This window comes from Plutella xylostella, chromosome 29, assembly GCF_932276165.1.
Source record: "Plutella xylostella chromosome 29, ilPluXylo3.1, whole genome shotgun sequence".
NCBI lineage: Eukaryota > Metazoa > Arthropoda > Insecta > Lepidoptera > Plutellidae > Plutella > Plutella xylostella.
Genome location: NC_064009.1, coordinates 10,689,247 through 10,705,664, shown reverse-complemented (window position 1 = coordinate 10,705,664; position 16,418 = coordinate 10,689,247). Strand labels below are relative to the sequence as shown.

Sequence of the window (16,418 nt, the reverse complement as noted above, 5' to 3'; positions counted from 1 at the left end):
AAGCGGCTCTAGTCGTTGCCAGGTCCCGAGGCTCGGTCATATTTACGCGATTGAGTCGTGAGCCGCCGGTAGCGCTCGGCTAAATAAATAAATTACAATTCCAATGCGAATGCATGACGGCACCGCGGCTGCCGGCAGCTCGCGCTTGTTTCTGTCTTTATGCATTTCGTATTAGGGTAAAGCCACACAAGCGTAATTTTGTGAGTTGTTAGTCGCGCATTTTCGGTCCCGCAATATCTGCCGCATTTGGTTTTATAGAAAAGTCCTATCTGATTCACACGGCGACGCAAAATGAGTTGTCTGCCGACTCACATGCACAATTCAGACAGAATTCGACAAGTCGAGACAATTCACAAAATTACGCTCGTGTGGACTCACCCATAGGAATTAGAATAAGCTGAATATTGCGTTGTTTTAACGTTAACTGTTTTAATTCAATTCAATTCATTTTATTGCAGATATAAAATCCATAAAAAAGAGTTAGTAACAATGTTAACTTACGCTAATGTTAGTACCTTATGCTATACACAATAATGATAAATAATAAATAAAAAGTGTAAGTACACAGGTGTAAGCCTACTCACCGATCCTCCGTCCACCACGGCCGGACATGCAGACTGCACCAGTGGCGCAGGATCGGGGAGTCCCACCTGTCCACCAACGTACCTAGCAAGCTGTTGGAGCTGGCGCGCACTCGACCGAGCAGAGACGCACACCTTTTCCGTAACACGGCATGGAAGCCATCGGTGTGCGCCTCAGCAAACATGCCGGAAGCGCTACAAAAGCGTCTCAGCCCCAGCAGCACCCTAAATGCGTTGTTATATTGCACGCGCAGGGCATTGTATGCTCCCTGCGTATAGCTGGTCCACAGGCTGCAGGTGTACATAGACTGGCAGAAAGCCTTGAAAAGCATGATTTTGACTTCCTTTGTACACCTAGCGAACCTACGGGCCAACATGTTAGCACGAACACACAACGCCCTGCGCTCCCTCTCAATGTCTGCCTTGTCACTTAAGTCGCAGGTGACCCAGTGACCCAGGTATTTAAATTTGTCAACTTGTTTGAGCGGAGTTCCATTTAAGGGGATGTCAGGAACAGTGGTGTATGTCTTGTTGACCGCCCTGAACACCATGAACTCGCTCTTAGACTCGTTATACCTGAGTCCATGAGTCACCGCATACTGTTCGCATATCGCCAGTAGATGTCTGAGAGCCCTCACCGTTGGGCTCAGCAACACCATATCGTCGGCGTAGCTGATATTGTTCATAGCTACCCCGTCAATTGAACAACCAACTTGAGCGTTGCTGAGCTCAACGATGAGCTGGTTGACGTACAAGCTGAAGAGCTTAGGGGAGGTTAGGCCACCTTGCCTCACTCCACACTCCAGCCTGTAAGCATCTGACAAGCTGCTCCCCGCCCATCTCACACAATTAGTCTGATTGCCGTACCAATACTTAAGAACCGATATTACCTCTTTAGGTAGTGTGGTTTCCCTTACCAACTTATCCCACAGCACTTTATACGACACCAGGTCAAATGCCTTGGACAGATCCAGAAAACAGGCGTATACCGGCGTCCTCCTGTCAGCGTAGTATTGAACAGTATGCTTGAGGCATAATATGGCAGTTTCAGTGGACAGATTGGGACGAAACCCGAATTGTGCATCGTGAATCTTTATATGCTCACCCAGACGCCGGTCAAGCATACTATCCAAAACCTTCGCTATGACAGTGGCCAGCGATATAGGCCTGTAGTTGGACAAGTCCGAGGCATCCCCAGTTTTGTTCTTAAGTATCGGCACCACAATCGTCTTCATCATCTCCGACGGCAGATATGAGTGACTAAGACAGAGATTGTAGAACATTGCCAACACTCTAGGTAGGTGGACCCCTGCACACTGGAGATGTTCGATGCTGAGATGGTCATGACCAGGCGACTTGCCACGCACCATCTTTCCAATAACTTTGGCAACTTCTTTGGCCTGAAAGCGGACCTCAAGTTCCTGTTGTGAACCGTCTACCACCTCAGCATCATCTACATGTACAGCCGGACCCAATGGTGAGCTAACCTGAAAATGAGATTTAAATAAGTTGGCAATGTCCTTAGGGTCATGCACTCCTCCTACGCTGACAGGGTGGCCCGACCTTGGGTTCAGCTTCTTAGTTTCCTTCCAAAAGGAGCCAAATTTTTTAGAAGAATGTAGTGAGGCAATTTTATCCATCTTGATCTGCTCTTGGTTGTTTTGTAACCATTTCAATTTTGATTTAAACTGCGACCTTGTTTCTTTCATTTTAAGATGGATAGGACCTGACCGGGGTCGATTATATGATACCCATTCAAGAAACCAAAGTCGAGACTCCGCATAAGCCTCCTTAACATGAGCATTCCAACCTGTTATATATTTAATGTTTACCGTTTGATCTATGACAGTTGTTTTATTGGATACGCCGGTATCTTTCGTTGTAGGCTTGCTACTTCTATCGTCTTATTCTTCAGTAGTTACATACACTGCATAAATTGCTTTTAATACTATAGCTTTAATGTTAAGATAACGTAACAAAACCTCCCATACCGTTACCGTCATCTATGTATAACTGATTGTTTGTAATGTGAGAATTCTTTATTTAAACAAGGAACACCAGATACCTTTACATCACATTATACTAAACTTTAGGGTAATCATTAACGGTCATTACATTTTCCATCACTTTCACTACTCTAACTTACCTGTAAGTAAATATCTCACCTAATTATTGATACACTTGCCATTCATTACAAAATTATGGGAAAAGGTCTAGACATATTAATTTTATTTTCCAAGAAGTTACTTAATGTTTTGATCGCTGTACATTATAGGGTCTGTAGACTCTGTAGATTAATCGATATAATTTATTTAATTTGATGTTAATATACGATAAAGTAAGATTGCGTACGATTGCCTTTATTGATACATAAACTATCAGATAATCAACCGTATAAGTTGTAAAATGACAGCCTCCTCTTAAATTGTAAAGATTTATTCCGTGAAATAAATCATAGAATTGTAAATGGCTTCGTAACAGTTATGTACCATGTGTGTTGGATACATAATGTGCATTCTCGCCATATTCCCGCACATACTTGTGATATTGCTTGATAGATTGAGTCGCCTTTCAATTTCTTCATCAACACGTTTAAATTTATTACGACAGGTTATGTATATGTTTATTATCAGGTATGTAAAGGGTAGTTTACAGAAATTACAATCTATCCGAAGTTAAAAAAATATAGAGTTAACATTCATCATATTCAAATCAATCAAACGGAACCGAGAACTTTGCGAGCAGTTATTTCGCGAATAACTGCTAATAAACTGTATTTAGGATAAATTATGAAAGCGATCGACGAAATTTTAAAGTTACGCTAAGAGCCCATTGGAAGTGAACGTGTATACTACGAATACAGGCTCTTGATAACCTCTGTGCTGTATTGCATTGGTGTCATTTTAATCCCTAGGGCAAAACAGAATCCGTCTATACGTATAACCTAATTTCTATTACGGTATGCTAATTCTTCGTAGTTACACTTAAGTACAATAGCTATAGGACAATGGCAATTGTGTTGTTTTAAATTAACATCATACATAATCCATTCAAAGTCTGAACTAGCCGATTAAAACTATAAATATAGATATATCGTACTGTAGACGTGCCCATGAGTTTGCAGTTCAGATTAAACCCTAAAGACAAACACATTAAGAACGGTTGAACGTCCAAAGTTCTGTGAAACAAGTGGCCAACTGTACCAAGTAGATAAAGTATACCTGTTGATGCACTTAAAGGACTAAAATGAACTTTGGCTGTATTGTTCTCCGGTGTTTTGCATACAGATTACTTGGACAAGTATTTGCTATCATCAAGCGGTATTACTTGGGGCGTCAGAGGTTAGCTGAGTTACGATGTAAGGTTCTCATTGATGGGTTCGAGCGTATATTTAATGAGATAGGTGCTTAGAGTGTGTCACTGCAAAGTTACCGATACTTTTGTAGCCACGTTGTTAAAGTATCTTGTAGAGATTTTATTTTAAATTGGGTAAAAAAAATGGTCCTTACAAAATAGGGTCAAATGCACCTGCATCTTTTAAATCTGTTTTGTTGGTTACAGATGATCCTCAACGCAGACCCAGTTATGATTTCATGGTAAGTGTTGCACCCATTTATATTGTCGTAAACTCATATCTCAGTCGTAACCCGAGTGCCCTCCCACAGCTTCCAACTTCGAATTACCTACCGAACCTATCTGAATCCATTATCACCTGCAGGCATAAGACCAGCATACATAATATCCTCCCATTGCTATCTTATTGAGTACACCCTGAAGCTGTCAAGTGACATTTGAATGTAGCACGCCAGCTATCTCCGCGGACGTTGTCGCCCCCTGTATAAACAACGGCATCGAGAAACGTGCAGCACGCCCTGTATAATGTCCCACCGCAAACCTATTTTTTGCTGTACCACCACTACAGGATGAATTTTAAATCGAACATGTCTTTATAAGATGGCGGCGCGTATTCTGGTAGCGTCTACGTGGTCCATGACGCCTGGTGAAGGAGGGAGCAGTGTCTGTGTCTGATTGATCTAGGTGATTTTGGTGCTTCATTTGATTGCCTTGCTTATTAATAAAAGGACAACACTAATACTTAATTAATGATAAGCACATGATATTGTTTTTAGTAGTATAGGCCATGCTGTTGTTATTTCTTTTACTGACAGTATTTTTTCTTCTTCTTCCTCGTCATGTTTAATGTTCATTTTAATACATTTTAATTCACAAGTTGTACTGTAGTATGAAGCTTCTGGTTTAGAAATAGGTACTTATTGATTCTTATCAATCGTAGTTTATTTATAATAATGCTAATAAATTTGACTATACTTAATTTCATCATCATCACACCACATACCTAACTAAACAAATACTGTGATATCATCGGACACAACTCGTGAGTCGTGACTATCATGCTATTTGAGAGCATTTATTTTATTCGATTATTTTTTATTCATTAATTTATCAGTCAGTTAAGATCAGCCAAAAAGCTTACCAGACATAGCATTTCTCGGGCCCTTACCAAACAAATCTCCTTAAAGATTATTTTAAATTCCGAATGGCTACCGGAATACCCCCCTGGCCGTGTCGTGCGCGGGCGCATGTAACGGTAGCTCGGAATAATCGATCTACCGGAGTTTGTTTTGAGCATCGATGAGCTCTCGATCGTGTTGCTGACGCTTCTTTGTATCCTCCTTCTTTGCAGTTTCCGGAAATGCGGCGGCGCCACTGTGCCATGTTTTGTTTGGCAGTAATACCTACTTTTTGATTTTCCATAAACTAGATCTTATTGATAAATGAGATGATTTCGAGACGCCACTACCTACTCTATAGACTACCAATTCGATTACTATTAATCTCCCCATGCCTTTGGTGCTTTCCGTTCAATATCACAATGATAATCATAAACCGTCTAGTATTTAAACGAAACCAAATCAACCGTCCAACATACTAGAGTATGTTGAGTAGGTCTACAAGTAATAAACAAACATAATACATCTGCGCAGCGCAAGTCTTGTAACTTGAAAGAGGTTTTCTCCGGATGCAAATGCGCTCTCCTTGCCTTCCCATGGGAACGGCTACTGGTGTTAATGCTGTAATGTATAGTCTGGCAGTTTCTAGAGCGGGGTGCTTTCTTCTGTTTGTTGTGTAACGAGACGGTTTATTGGTTTCATTAATCTTCGATAGCCTGTTTGGTCGCCCGTTTGGGGTATTGAGGTTTTAGGAATCGCAATAGTATGTGGTATTTGTATGGTAAGCCTGTGTGTGATTATTATGTGTTTATTTCAATTACTGAATCTTTGAGAATTTGATGAAGCAATCCTTATTCTATTTAGTATTCAATATTTTATTGCTTTGTTAATATATGCCATATACACAAGTACCTATGTGTTGCAATAAACATGATTATTATTATTATAGATTTGTATTTATGGTTATGAATCATTGCTATACATCACACGGGCCCTCCTCCCTATCTGTCCGGTCATCTCTGTGGATAAGTATCACGAGTGTGTTATTAATTGTTTAGTAAATTATTGATCCTGCTTCGGCTTGCACTCCAATTATTGCTCGAGAAATCTTCAGTAATTGAATCTATATTGCGTTTGTATTGTTTTAGTTCAGTTCTGGACTCAAGGTTTTAAGTAGAAGCTGACCTACTACTGTTACTACAACTCTTCAAAAGTGTTATTGTTTAAAATATTAAAATGTACAATCATTAATTTTAACAAGACGTATTGACATTGCTTTACGTGGACTAGTTTAATTTGTATTGTTATGAATGTTTTCCACAAGACCCTTCAATGGTTTGGCATATATTTTTAATGCTTGGGGAGATTTAGAGTCCTTAATATTTTTGCATGACATACCAGCCATAGTTTGTCTAAAGCAACCACTCCATAGCTTAGCAAAAATAGAGCATATCTCAACAGACTATGAGTATTCGTTCCAAGATTAATTACTAAGATAAATCCAAACAGAATTAGTTTTTGTGATCAATGATCTTAATAGGCTCCAATAATACGAACATTTCGATGGTTTTAATTATTGAACTAGCTTATACACATCCGCTTATGGGAAAGATAAGGCGTGTTCTTGGGTTTATACTCCGTTGAATTGTTAATGAATAATACGCCGCTTCGTTTTAATAGTATCTTTTGCAATAATTTAAACCTTCGATAAGATCGCCGCTGTGATTCAGAGATTGCCTACGTTTGCCTATCGCCTTCACTACTTATTAGTTTGCTACACGCCATTTAAAAGTACGATATATTTACTTCAGCGTCAACTACAATAGCTTTCCACATAAACGCAAAAGCGTGCGAGCCGCGCAATCCTCGCTGCATTCCAAATTTAAAAACAAAACCATAAACAACGTGCGATACAAAGGAGGTGAGTGAGTGTGCGATATTGCGAGTAAAGTTTTTAATTCATCTCTCGCCGGCCAGTGTCTTCCCCACACTCGCGCCGCGGGCAAGGAGTGACCGTTACAAATGGCGCCCATTCGTCTTTCTCCTCTCCAATTTCAATATGGCGACGTGTGCATACGTAGGGCCCGTGTGTTGCCTGGTTGTATCCTCATGTGGCTACAGCTACCCGGTAGCTTTATCTTTATTTGGCTCGAAGAAAGCTGCGCCGCATCTCTACCTCCCGTGGTATGTTCAGTTGAAATGCCATCGCGATGTGTCGCCGTTATTTATTGTGTACATTACTACTATAATGGTCTGTGACTTTAATGGTGTTATTAAGTATCCTGGTTCCTTCCCTAAGCTTTGTTTGTTTTGTTCTCAACTTTTCTGTCTATGAATAAAATATTACACTACCAAACATTGAAGTTAACACGCAGCTTGAATTGGTCGAAACTTACTCGGGAACGAGGGTATTAGAGAAGCTTTCGAACTTCTGCTCCAATTTCACCGAATTAAGTGTAAACACCTTATAAATAATAATCATTGGATTAGAACCCTAAACTTGGTCATAAGGTTGTCAGGAGAGCCAGTATTGATAGGCTTAATAAAGTTAAATGGGAGAATTTAGACTTAATCTGTTCAAGTTTTGGAACTTTTACTGGATTATTGAAAGCCTTTTGCCTTTCTCATTCAATATTCCACATTGATTGAATAAGTTATGAGAAATGTTTAGATGACTTTTGCATTGCGTTTTGTTTCTAAGTTGGGAGTATTCGATATTGCAGAATAGACCGTCACCGGTCTAGATAAATGTAGGTTTGCCTAGATCTGGCGCTGTATCCGACACTGTATCACCAGATCTCTCGCCCTTATCACTGAAGTACAACGAGTGTGCGAGTGATGAGAGAAAGGCGACTTTATACTGCCGCTGATGATGGTGCGAATTGGGGGTTATTGGTTACAGTTTTATTTATGACTTTAGCACTGTGTTGTTGTTATCGATTATGAGTGACAATCTGATTACGAAAGCTTCTGAGTATATTGATAAGAATCGTTTCTGTTTCGACTGACGACCTCACCTATTTCCACCTTTAGTCAAATTTTAATTAACAAATTGATTTTATGTGGGAGTGGAACAGAACGCAAGGTGAAGTATCCATGACGACGAATAACAGAGGAGCATAGAGTGAAAGCAGAGTGTGAAAGACGTATAAAGACGTAAAGACGATTTCATATTTCTTTATTTTATTTTGACCCTTATATAATAAAAGTGATAAATACAACATCTGATTTAATTCCTACAAATTGGGGGCTCGTCCGGGATAAATAAAATTAAAAAAATCTCGGAGATTACGGCGGATGAAGACGGATTTTTATAAAAGGAACAAGACTGACAGTTGCAAATTTTACAAGAAAATTTTTCTTCGCATCACAACGCCTTCAGGTCTGAACATATACCATTTTAAGACGTAACGACGACGACAAGAAGATGCCACGGACGACGACGGGAGATGACGGGGAGGCAGTCGGAACATCAGGACCGCTCACGTACACGGAGGAGCTGGTAACTAAGTTCAGTGGGTGCGACCAGACCGATTCCGCAGCACGGTGGGCGCAGGAGGTCGATGACAACGCCGAGATCTTCGGGTGGACGGAGCTGCAGCGGCTGATCGTGGGGCGCAGGTCACTGACCGGTACGGCGGCACTCTGGCTGCGTTCAGAGAAACCCTTCAAGACGTGGGAGGCTCTGAAGACGGCGGTCACCAAGGAGTTCCCAGATACCGTAGATTCCAAGACGATCCATGAGTTAATGAGCAGCCGGAAGAAGAAAGCAAATGAGACGTGCCTAGACTACATGCTGTTAATGAAAGAGCTCGGCAAGCGAGGCAAGATGCCCGACTACGTCGCTATAAAATACATCGTGGACGGAATACTAGACGACGAGTTACATAAGGTGATGCTGTACGGCGTGACGACCTATGGGGATCTGAAAGATAAGTTGAAAGTGTACGAGACCATCAGGCAGAAGTCGAGCGGAAGACGGGCACCGGTCTTCAATCGTCTACCTACTGCAACTACACCCGCAGGCCCCGCAGCAGCTGCACTCGCGCCAGGCAACAGGACGACGGCCGTGCGACTGTGCTACAACTGTGGAGAGAGTCAACACATGTCAGCAGATTGCCCGTACAGACAGAGAGGTATTAAATGTTTCCGCTGCAACGACTTTGGACATATTGCTACGCAGTGTCAACAGCCAGGCGGAAGCGGCAACTGGCGGAGCAACGACGCGTTTGGACGAGGACGACCTGGTCTGCAGCAACCTCAGCGTGGGCCGAGGCGTTCATTGTTCACCATGCCTACGGAGTCAAACGACGAAAATTCAGCAGCGAGTCGGAGCGACCAACGAAATGACAATGGCGCAAACGGTATGACAGCCAGTGACAGTTCAAACTGTATGGACGTCAACGTCAAGATGACAGATGCGAATGCAAATGTAAACAAACAGACGGAAAGACGAAAGCCGATGAAGACTATTGAAATTTCAGACTGCAAAATGACTGCTTTAATAGATACGGGCAGTGAAGTTAACTTGTTAACCGACGAATACTACAAACTGATAGGTTCTCCTAAGTTTGACGAGGGACATGTGAGTGCTTTGGTGGGACTCGGACAATTAGAAGTGAAACCCCTAGGGAAGGTCACTTTAAGTGTGAAGATAGATAAAGAACATTATAATAACGTATTGTTTCATGTTGTGAATAGAAGTTGTTTGCCGTACGATGTGATAATTGGTCAAGATTTTTTGAGAAGAATGGTATTGATTATGGAAGACGGACGCGTGAGTTTACGTATGAAAGATGACGAATGGATGAAACAAGTAGGGTGTTATACGTGTGATTCTGTGGTTGTAGATTACATTGGTGATATCCAGTACAAGGAGCAGGTGACGGAGATGGTAGAGAACTACCAGCCCCTACAGGTCAAGGAGGCTCCCATACAGATGAAGATCGTGCTGAAGGATGATATCCCGGTGGCTCAGCGGCCGAGACGTATTTCACTAGCAGAGCAAAAGGTAGTAGAAAACCAAGTAAGAGAGTGGCTGGACGACAACATTATTCAGGTGAGTTATTCAGAGTATGCTAGCCCTTTAGTTTTAGTTAAGAAGAAAGACGGGGACACCAGAGTCTGTGTAGATTATAGATTGTTAAATAGGAAAATGGTGAAAGATAGAGGTAGGAAGGAGAGTCACAAGTACAAGGAGGGAGACTTGGTGGCAATTAATAATATAATAATAATAAATCATTTATTTCAGACCAAAATACATAGTCCATAGCGTGTTAGTAACAATTTATCTTATTCTATGTAGTGTTAGTAAAACAAATAAATAATAATTATACGTGCTTAACTTAATACCTATCCTATGCATAACTGGTGTGACGTAACACCCAAAGACGCAGCATTGGGGAGTCCCACCGGTCTGCGAACACACTCAGGATAGTGTTGGTGGTGCCGCGGAGGCGAGACATCATCGAGGCGCACCGTTTCCTCATAATCGCGTGAAAATCATCCGTGTGCGCCTCAGCAAACATTTGTGACGCACTACACCGCCACGGCAACCCCAACAAAACCCTGAATGCATTGTTATATTGGACTCGCAGGTCGCTGTATGCTCGCTGCGTGTAGCTAACCCAAAGGCTGCAGGTGTAAAATGATTGACAGTATGCTTTGAAAAGCGTTATTTTGACTGCTCTTGAACACCGTGCAAACCTTCGGGCCAGCATGTTACAGCGAACAGCCAGCGACCTGCGTTCCCTCTCGATATCATCATTATCCCTTAAGTCCTCGGTGACCCAGTGGCCCAAGTATTTAAACTTACTCACTCTACCCAGTGGAGTGCCGCAAAGTGAGACTTCTGGGAGCGTTGAGTAAGTTTTAGTCCCCGCCTTAAAAACCATGTACTCACTTTTTTTGGCATTATACTTGAGCCCATGGGCCGCCGCATATGTCTCACACAAAGCCAGGAGCTTCTTCAGCGCGCTGATCGATGGGCTCAGCAGCACCATGTCATCGGCATAGCTGAGATTGTTCATACATACTCCATCAATATGGCATCCGACTCCGGTGCTGCTGAGCTCAGCAATCAGCCTGTTCATATACAGATTGAAGAGTCGCGGGGAGCTCAGCCCCCCCTGCCGCACCCCGCACTCCAACCTATATACGTCTGAGTCCGCACCTGCCCACCGAACGCTGTTACTTTGGTTCTCATACCAGTATTCAAAGATTGACCCAATTTCTGGCGGCAGCGTCGTGTCTTCACGGAGCTTCCGCCAGAGTATATCATAGGAAACTAGATCGAATGCCTTTGACAGGTCCAAAAAACAGGCAAATACAGGCGTTTTTCTGACTGTGTAGTACTGAACAGCCTGCTTGAGACACAATATAGCGCTTTCAGTCGATAGTCCAGACCTGAAGCCGAACTGAGCATCATGTAGCTCGACGTGTTTGGCCAATTGTTTGTCAAGCAGACTGTCCAACACCTTAATTACCTTACTTACCTTATTACCAATTAAGAGGACTCAATTTGGTGTGTGTCTTAAATTGAAACCTAAGTACCTAGGTCCCTACGTAGTGAAGAAGGTGAAGCGGAATGACAGGTATGATGTAGAGAAATTAGATCCCAGCAGCGAAGGTCCAGGTCGTACTTCTAGCTCTGCAGACCACATGAAACCGTGGCCAGACCATAAAGAGTAAGTAAGTTCTTATTTTGTTTTGTTATTGCATAATATTCTATTGGTGTCGGTATGATAGTGATGATGAATGAAGAAGTCAGTGATGGTAATAAATAAGTTATGTGTGAGCAGTAAATAAAGTCAATCTAGATAGGTTTTGTAATGATTGTAAGGTTAAGTCTTGAAGGCTTAAGGCTCATATTCTTTACAAAAGGTGTGTTTAAACAAAACAGGTACCTATTATAGGTATTTTGAATAGGTATTTCAAGATGTTGTTTGCATAGAATAGTTGTTTATGTTTTTCTGTCTAGACCCTAAGTTGAAATCTAACTAATCTAAATTGATGTTAACTTGAGTTGCTAAGTTTTTAGTTTTTTTGTTTTAATAAGAAGATTATCTTTAACGTTTGATAATGCTATATTTTATATTGTGTGTAACCTTGTACTTTACAGTTATTGTAATGAATAAGGCTGAGGGCAGCCTTAATGTCAGGATGGCCGAGTGTGGGAGTGGAACAGAACGCAAGGTGAAGTATCCATGACGACGAATAACAGAGGAGCATAGAGTGAAAGCAGAGTGTGAAAGACGTATAAAGACGTAAAGACGATTTCATATTTCTTTATTTTATTTTGACCCTTATATAATAAAAGTGATAAATACAACATCTGATTTAATTCCTACATTTATTAGTTTGTGTTACTCTTCCAAGTCGTCGCTAGCGCCTCCCGCTCGCACCGGCTCAGCGCGGGCGGTCCCCGGCCTAATCGCCACAAGTAATGTTCATTAATTAACGTCGCCCGTCGGATTACCGTTGTCCTGGACAACAGGGCTACTCTATACTGACTAAATGAACGAACGAGAGCTGTCGTGCAATCGCCACGTTTAATGCAACGAGATACAGTCGTGGCTCTCCGAAACTTAGTTTTTCGTCGTATAGAGTAACCCCCCAGCCCGGGCGACGCGGGCGCAATGTTTTGTCAACCACCTCCGCGGGACGCAGTCTTGAGAAATCTGACCTATTTGTTAGGATTACGGCCGCAGCGCTAAGATTAACAATATACGAAGATGATGGGGTGTCACATACAAAAACAAAGAAAAACACTGTCTGCATTTTGTTTACTGTCGAACCTTTTCATCCTAATGACAACCATTGTACCACCGAATATAATCACAAATCTCCTAACCGAAGTAATTCAAAATATGACCTCAGTAGCAGAAGTATTATGTAGAGACGTTTCCTTTGCACTTATACTCCATCTAGTTCGTATATCGTTAATCTAAGCCGCAGTGGCCAGTGGCCGCTCCAGGTGCAGGTTAGTGCGGACTGCGGCGTTGTTGTCATTATTCATAAGGGTTAAGTCTTCTGGAACTATTACTAATTGTGCAAAGTTTGCCTGTACGATTGTATGTAGAGTTTACAATCCACCATACATAAAAATGAAATTCCAAAAAGCTTATTTAAATTCCCGAGTTTTTCGTCAAAAATCAAGTAACAAATGGTAGCTATCAGTTGGTCCTGATTGGTCGTTGAGGAAATGTATCCGGCTGATTGTATCCGGACCCTTCGCGAGCCGTCTGATAGCCAATCTCACTATCTGATGGACGCACTCGTATGAAAAATATCCAAGCACTTTGTAAGACATCGTCAGTTGTAATAATAGCGTGTCCGACAGCACAAGGCCCGCTTTAAAATTGCAGGGTGATTTCATAATCTTGTATTCCTCCTAATGACACATACGATATTTCACGGGAAAAAAAAGTTGGCAATATCTCTTCGTTAGCAGCTTCATTCATTTCCCTTCTAGGATTTATTCTCCGGCAACATTAGCCCTCGAGCTGCGTCCCTCGGTATATTAATGGTGTCCGACGGTTATTCATATTTCGCCGGCAAACAGATTGTCGGCAATAATTGGACATGCGTCAAGCGTGTCGCGGTAATGTGGTCGTAAGTCAGGCCGCGGCGCGTGTCATTACGCCAATAGAGCCTCCTGGAGGCGCCAGCATGATGGACGGGTCTTGTGACGTCACTTGCCTCTAGCCACGGGCTGAAGCGACCACGCGACGACAAATACCACATAATGTAATGTTGATTTTTTTGCGTCACCAAAAAATTGTTCCCGAAATAGATTTCCATTCATCGTGACGTCAACGTCAGAGTGTTGGCTCATTGTGAATGTCACGGCTGTTTGCGTTCTCTAGTCGCCTAAATAAAATCCTGCGTTGCAACTTGTGCGGCGATACTAGGATCGATATTTCAAAATAGTATAGGTAAGGTACCCATTGGTGTGGAGGTTCGACCGCTCGTGTCGCTCACACCCACCGCTCGCTTGATTAACAACCGGCTAATGAAATTAATAACCATTGAGCAGGCTCCGGCGCCTCCTCCGCTCTTGACAAATGGCCGCGTGTAATTTCACACGAGGCAATAACGCTGCTTTACGAGACAGGAGGATTTTTTACCGAACACAAATAGAAACACTCGATGGCGCGTTAACGAGACTCCGGGTAACATCTTCTTGCGGCAATTAGCCGGACGTGATTTAAATTTTCCTCGCTGGTGAGATAAACGGCCTATCCGGGCCCCGAGTTTATCATAGAGCACTCGGGCTGGAACGAGATCGCCGCAGCCGCCGATAAATCTGCCGCACTTAGCCGCAACCGGTAAATAACTATGGGATTTCCGCGTGCGATGCGCCCGCGCATAAATCTGTGCCCGCATTGTGATATTGTGTTGCCATTATGGGACCCTCGCCTCTTCCACATCGCGAGCCTCATAAATACTGGCCGTTTGTTTACTTAAGCCTCCGCGTCGTCTATCAAAGTGTCGGCTGTGACGCTCGCGACGCCGCGGTATTCACTAACTCGGAATGAATATTCGATTTGTTAATGTTCCCGCGCCGCGTGAGTTACCGGCGGTCGCGCTCAACTACCAGTAGATACGTGCATAGTTTATGCGGTCCTGGGAACGCCGTCCCCTTACAAAATAATAACGCTTTGTTTGAAATTTCCCTCTAAACACTGTTGGCTATCTCGCGTCGATAAATTTGCACAAAGCGGAATAGCGGGCGTTCCGTGAAATTTCTCTTGCGCTGGAGGAACGTGCAAACCATTTCTGTCATCGAGGCGGCCGCGGCCTAATAGGGCTGGAGATCGGCATCGCGCGGGGCGGGGCGCGGGGCGCGGGGCGACACGTGTTGAGCCCAAATTACCATTATTATCGGCGATCTCGGCATAGCGCCTCGTAACGACTCCGAGCCGCCAGGACGCTCCGGGACCATCTTATCCAAGCGTTTGCGCACTCGCGTCCCGTTACACACAGATCTCGTCTTGTTTGTTTTCCTTGTTAGCTCTGATAGCGCAATTTCAGCGCTCGAGAGGGTCCTGTCTACAAATCTCGTTTTAATCACAAAGCTCATCCACGTTAGATGGCTATGATAGAGCACGCTTAGAGCACGAAAGAAAATTGAATTGTAATTGCGCTGTAAGAATGCTAAACGAGCGGCCGCCACGCCGCCGCCGCCGCCGCCGCCGCGCGCAGACGACCGACCGACGACGGTACAACAATTATTGCATATTAACTGAATTGAATTTGCGGTGCGTTCGTAATTTATAATTCATTATATTATTATCACGTGCACCTCCATGTACCTGATTCATGGCTCTCGCGGCTCGTTCCGCGGGAATTATTAAGACCGCTTTGTTACTCTGTCAGTTTGATGGTAATTTTATTTAGTGTCCGTGAAATTGGATACGACTCGCGTTTTGTTCGCGCTCGCGAGGTGATGAATGCGAGTGCAGCTCTGTGTTGCTGCATGTGTTTAACCATTGCTTTATTTATGTTATCGGCGAGAGTATGTGCGATTGCTTTTACGATGTCTTTAATTACTCGTTGTCGGTCTGCAACTTTATTAAACACTTCAGTATAATTACGGTTCATAGCAGTTATGTAGATATTATCATTTACTTTGCGTGCATCATGTGGAAGCTCAGTGGATCTGTCATCAAGCCACTCCTTGCGAAGGGCATCAGCTGCACTTTCTAACGTCGCATCGACGTCGATGTCGCGACAAACGGGTTGCTTCAAATGGCGGAGCGAATAATTTGTTGCGCTTGCGCAGCCTGCCAGCTTTACTTTGTAATTTAATTGGAGGTTTCTGTTTGTGACATTACATTGAAGATATACACATTAATTTAGTGTGCATTTTGTCCTTGCTTAGATTTATGGGCTTGCGTAAGTATTGTGTACAGTAGAGGGTTTCATCTCAGATAACCTGGGCAGTTTTCCTGGAGCTTTTCCTGAGATCATGGGCTTTTATTTAAGTTATTTTGTTTTTCTAAAGACATTCGTTTATCTAATCTATATTATGATATAGAGTTTGATAAGCAGTAAATAACGAATTCGATTATTCATGTTGAAGATGAAAATAGATGAATGGATAGCCAGTCAATATCATTAATTCATAACAGATGCTAAATATACGTATTATTTGTCCAAATGTATTTTTACATCCTGCTGCCTTTGGACAAAGTAGATACCTGCTATCATTGGTATTATATTGTTGTATGATGTGATGTGTGCATCCAAGAACAAGTGAATGTGAGCGTGTCCCACTAACCATTATCCAATGAGCCGCTAGGGCCGGATGGCTCCCATACACAAATCAAGCATTATCTTCGCCTAGTACCAGTAAAGGCGC

At 42.7% G+C, this 16,418-nt stretch overlaps 2 protein-coding genes across 3 annotated transcripts in view; both read left to right on the top strand.

Annotated features, from left to right (window-relative positions):
- LOC105380889 (protein N-terminal asparagine amidohydrolase) overlaps positions 1 to 16,418 on the top strand; it is a 75,957-nt gene that overhangs the window by 13,520 nt on the left and 46,019 nt on the right. For both annotated transcript variants that reach the window (XM_048631728.1, XM_048631727.1), the window contains exon 2: positions 4,143 to 4,177. The gene's annotated coding sequence lies outside the window, so the exon portion shown is untranslated. The remainder of the gene's footprint in view (positions 1 to 4,142; positions 4,178 to 16,418) is intronic.
- On the top strand, positions 8,118 to 10,325 carry LOC125491012. The gene has a single exon (XM_048631777.1). It carries the CDS (start codon positions 8,481 to 8,483, stop codon positions 10,323 to 10,325), a length of 1,845 nt encoding a protein of 614 aa, XP_048487734.1. The 5' UTR covers positions 8,118 to 8,480.

Excerpts from the sequence above, each read along its gene's own strand:
- LOC125491012 (XM_048631777.1), top strand. The coding sequence starts at position 8,481 with ATGCCACGGACGACGACGGGAGATGACGGGGAGGCAGTCGGAACATCA.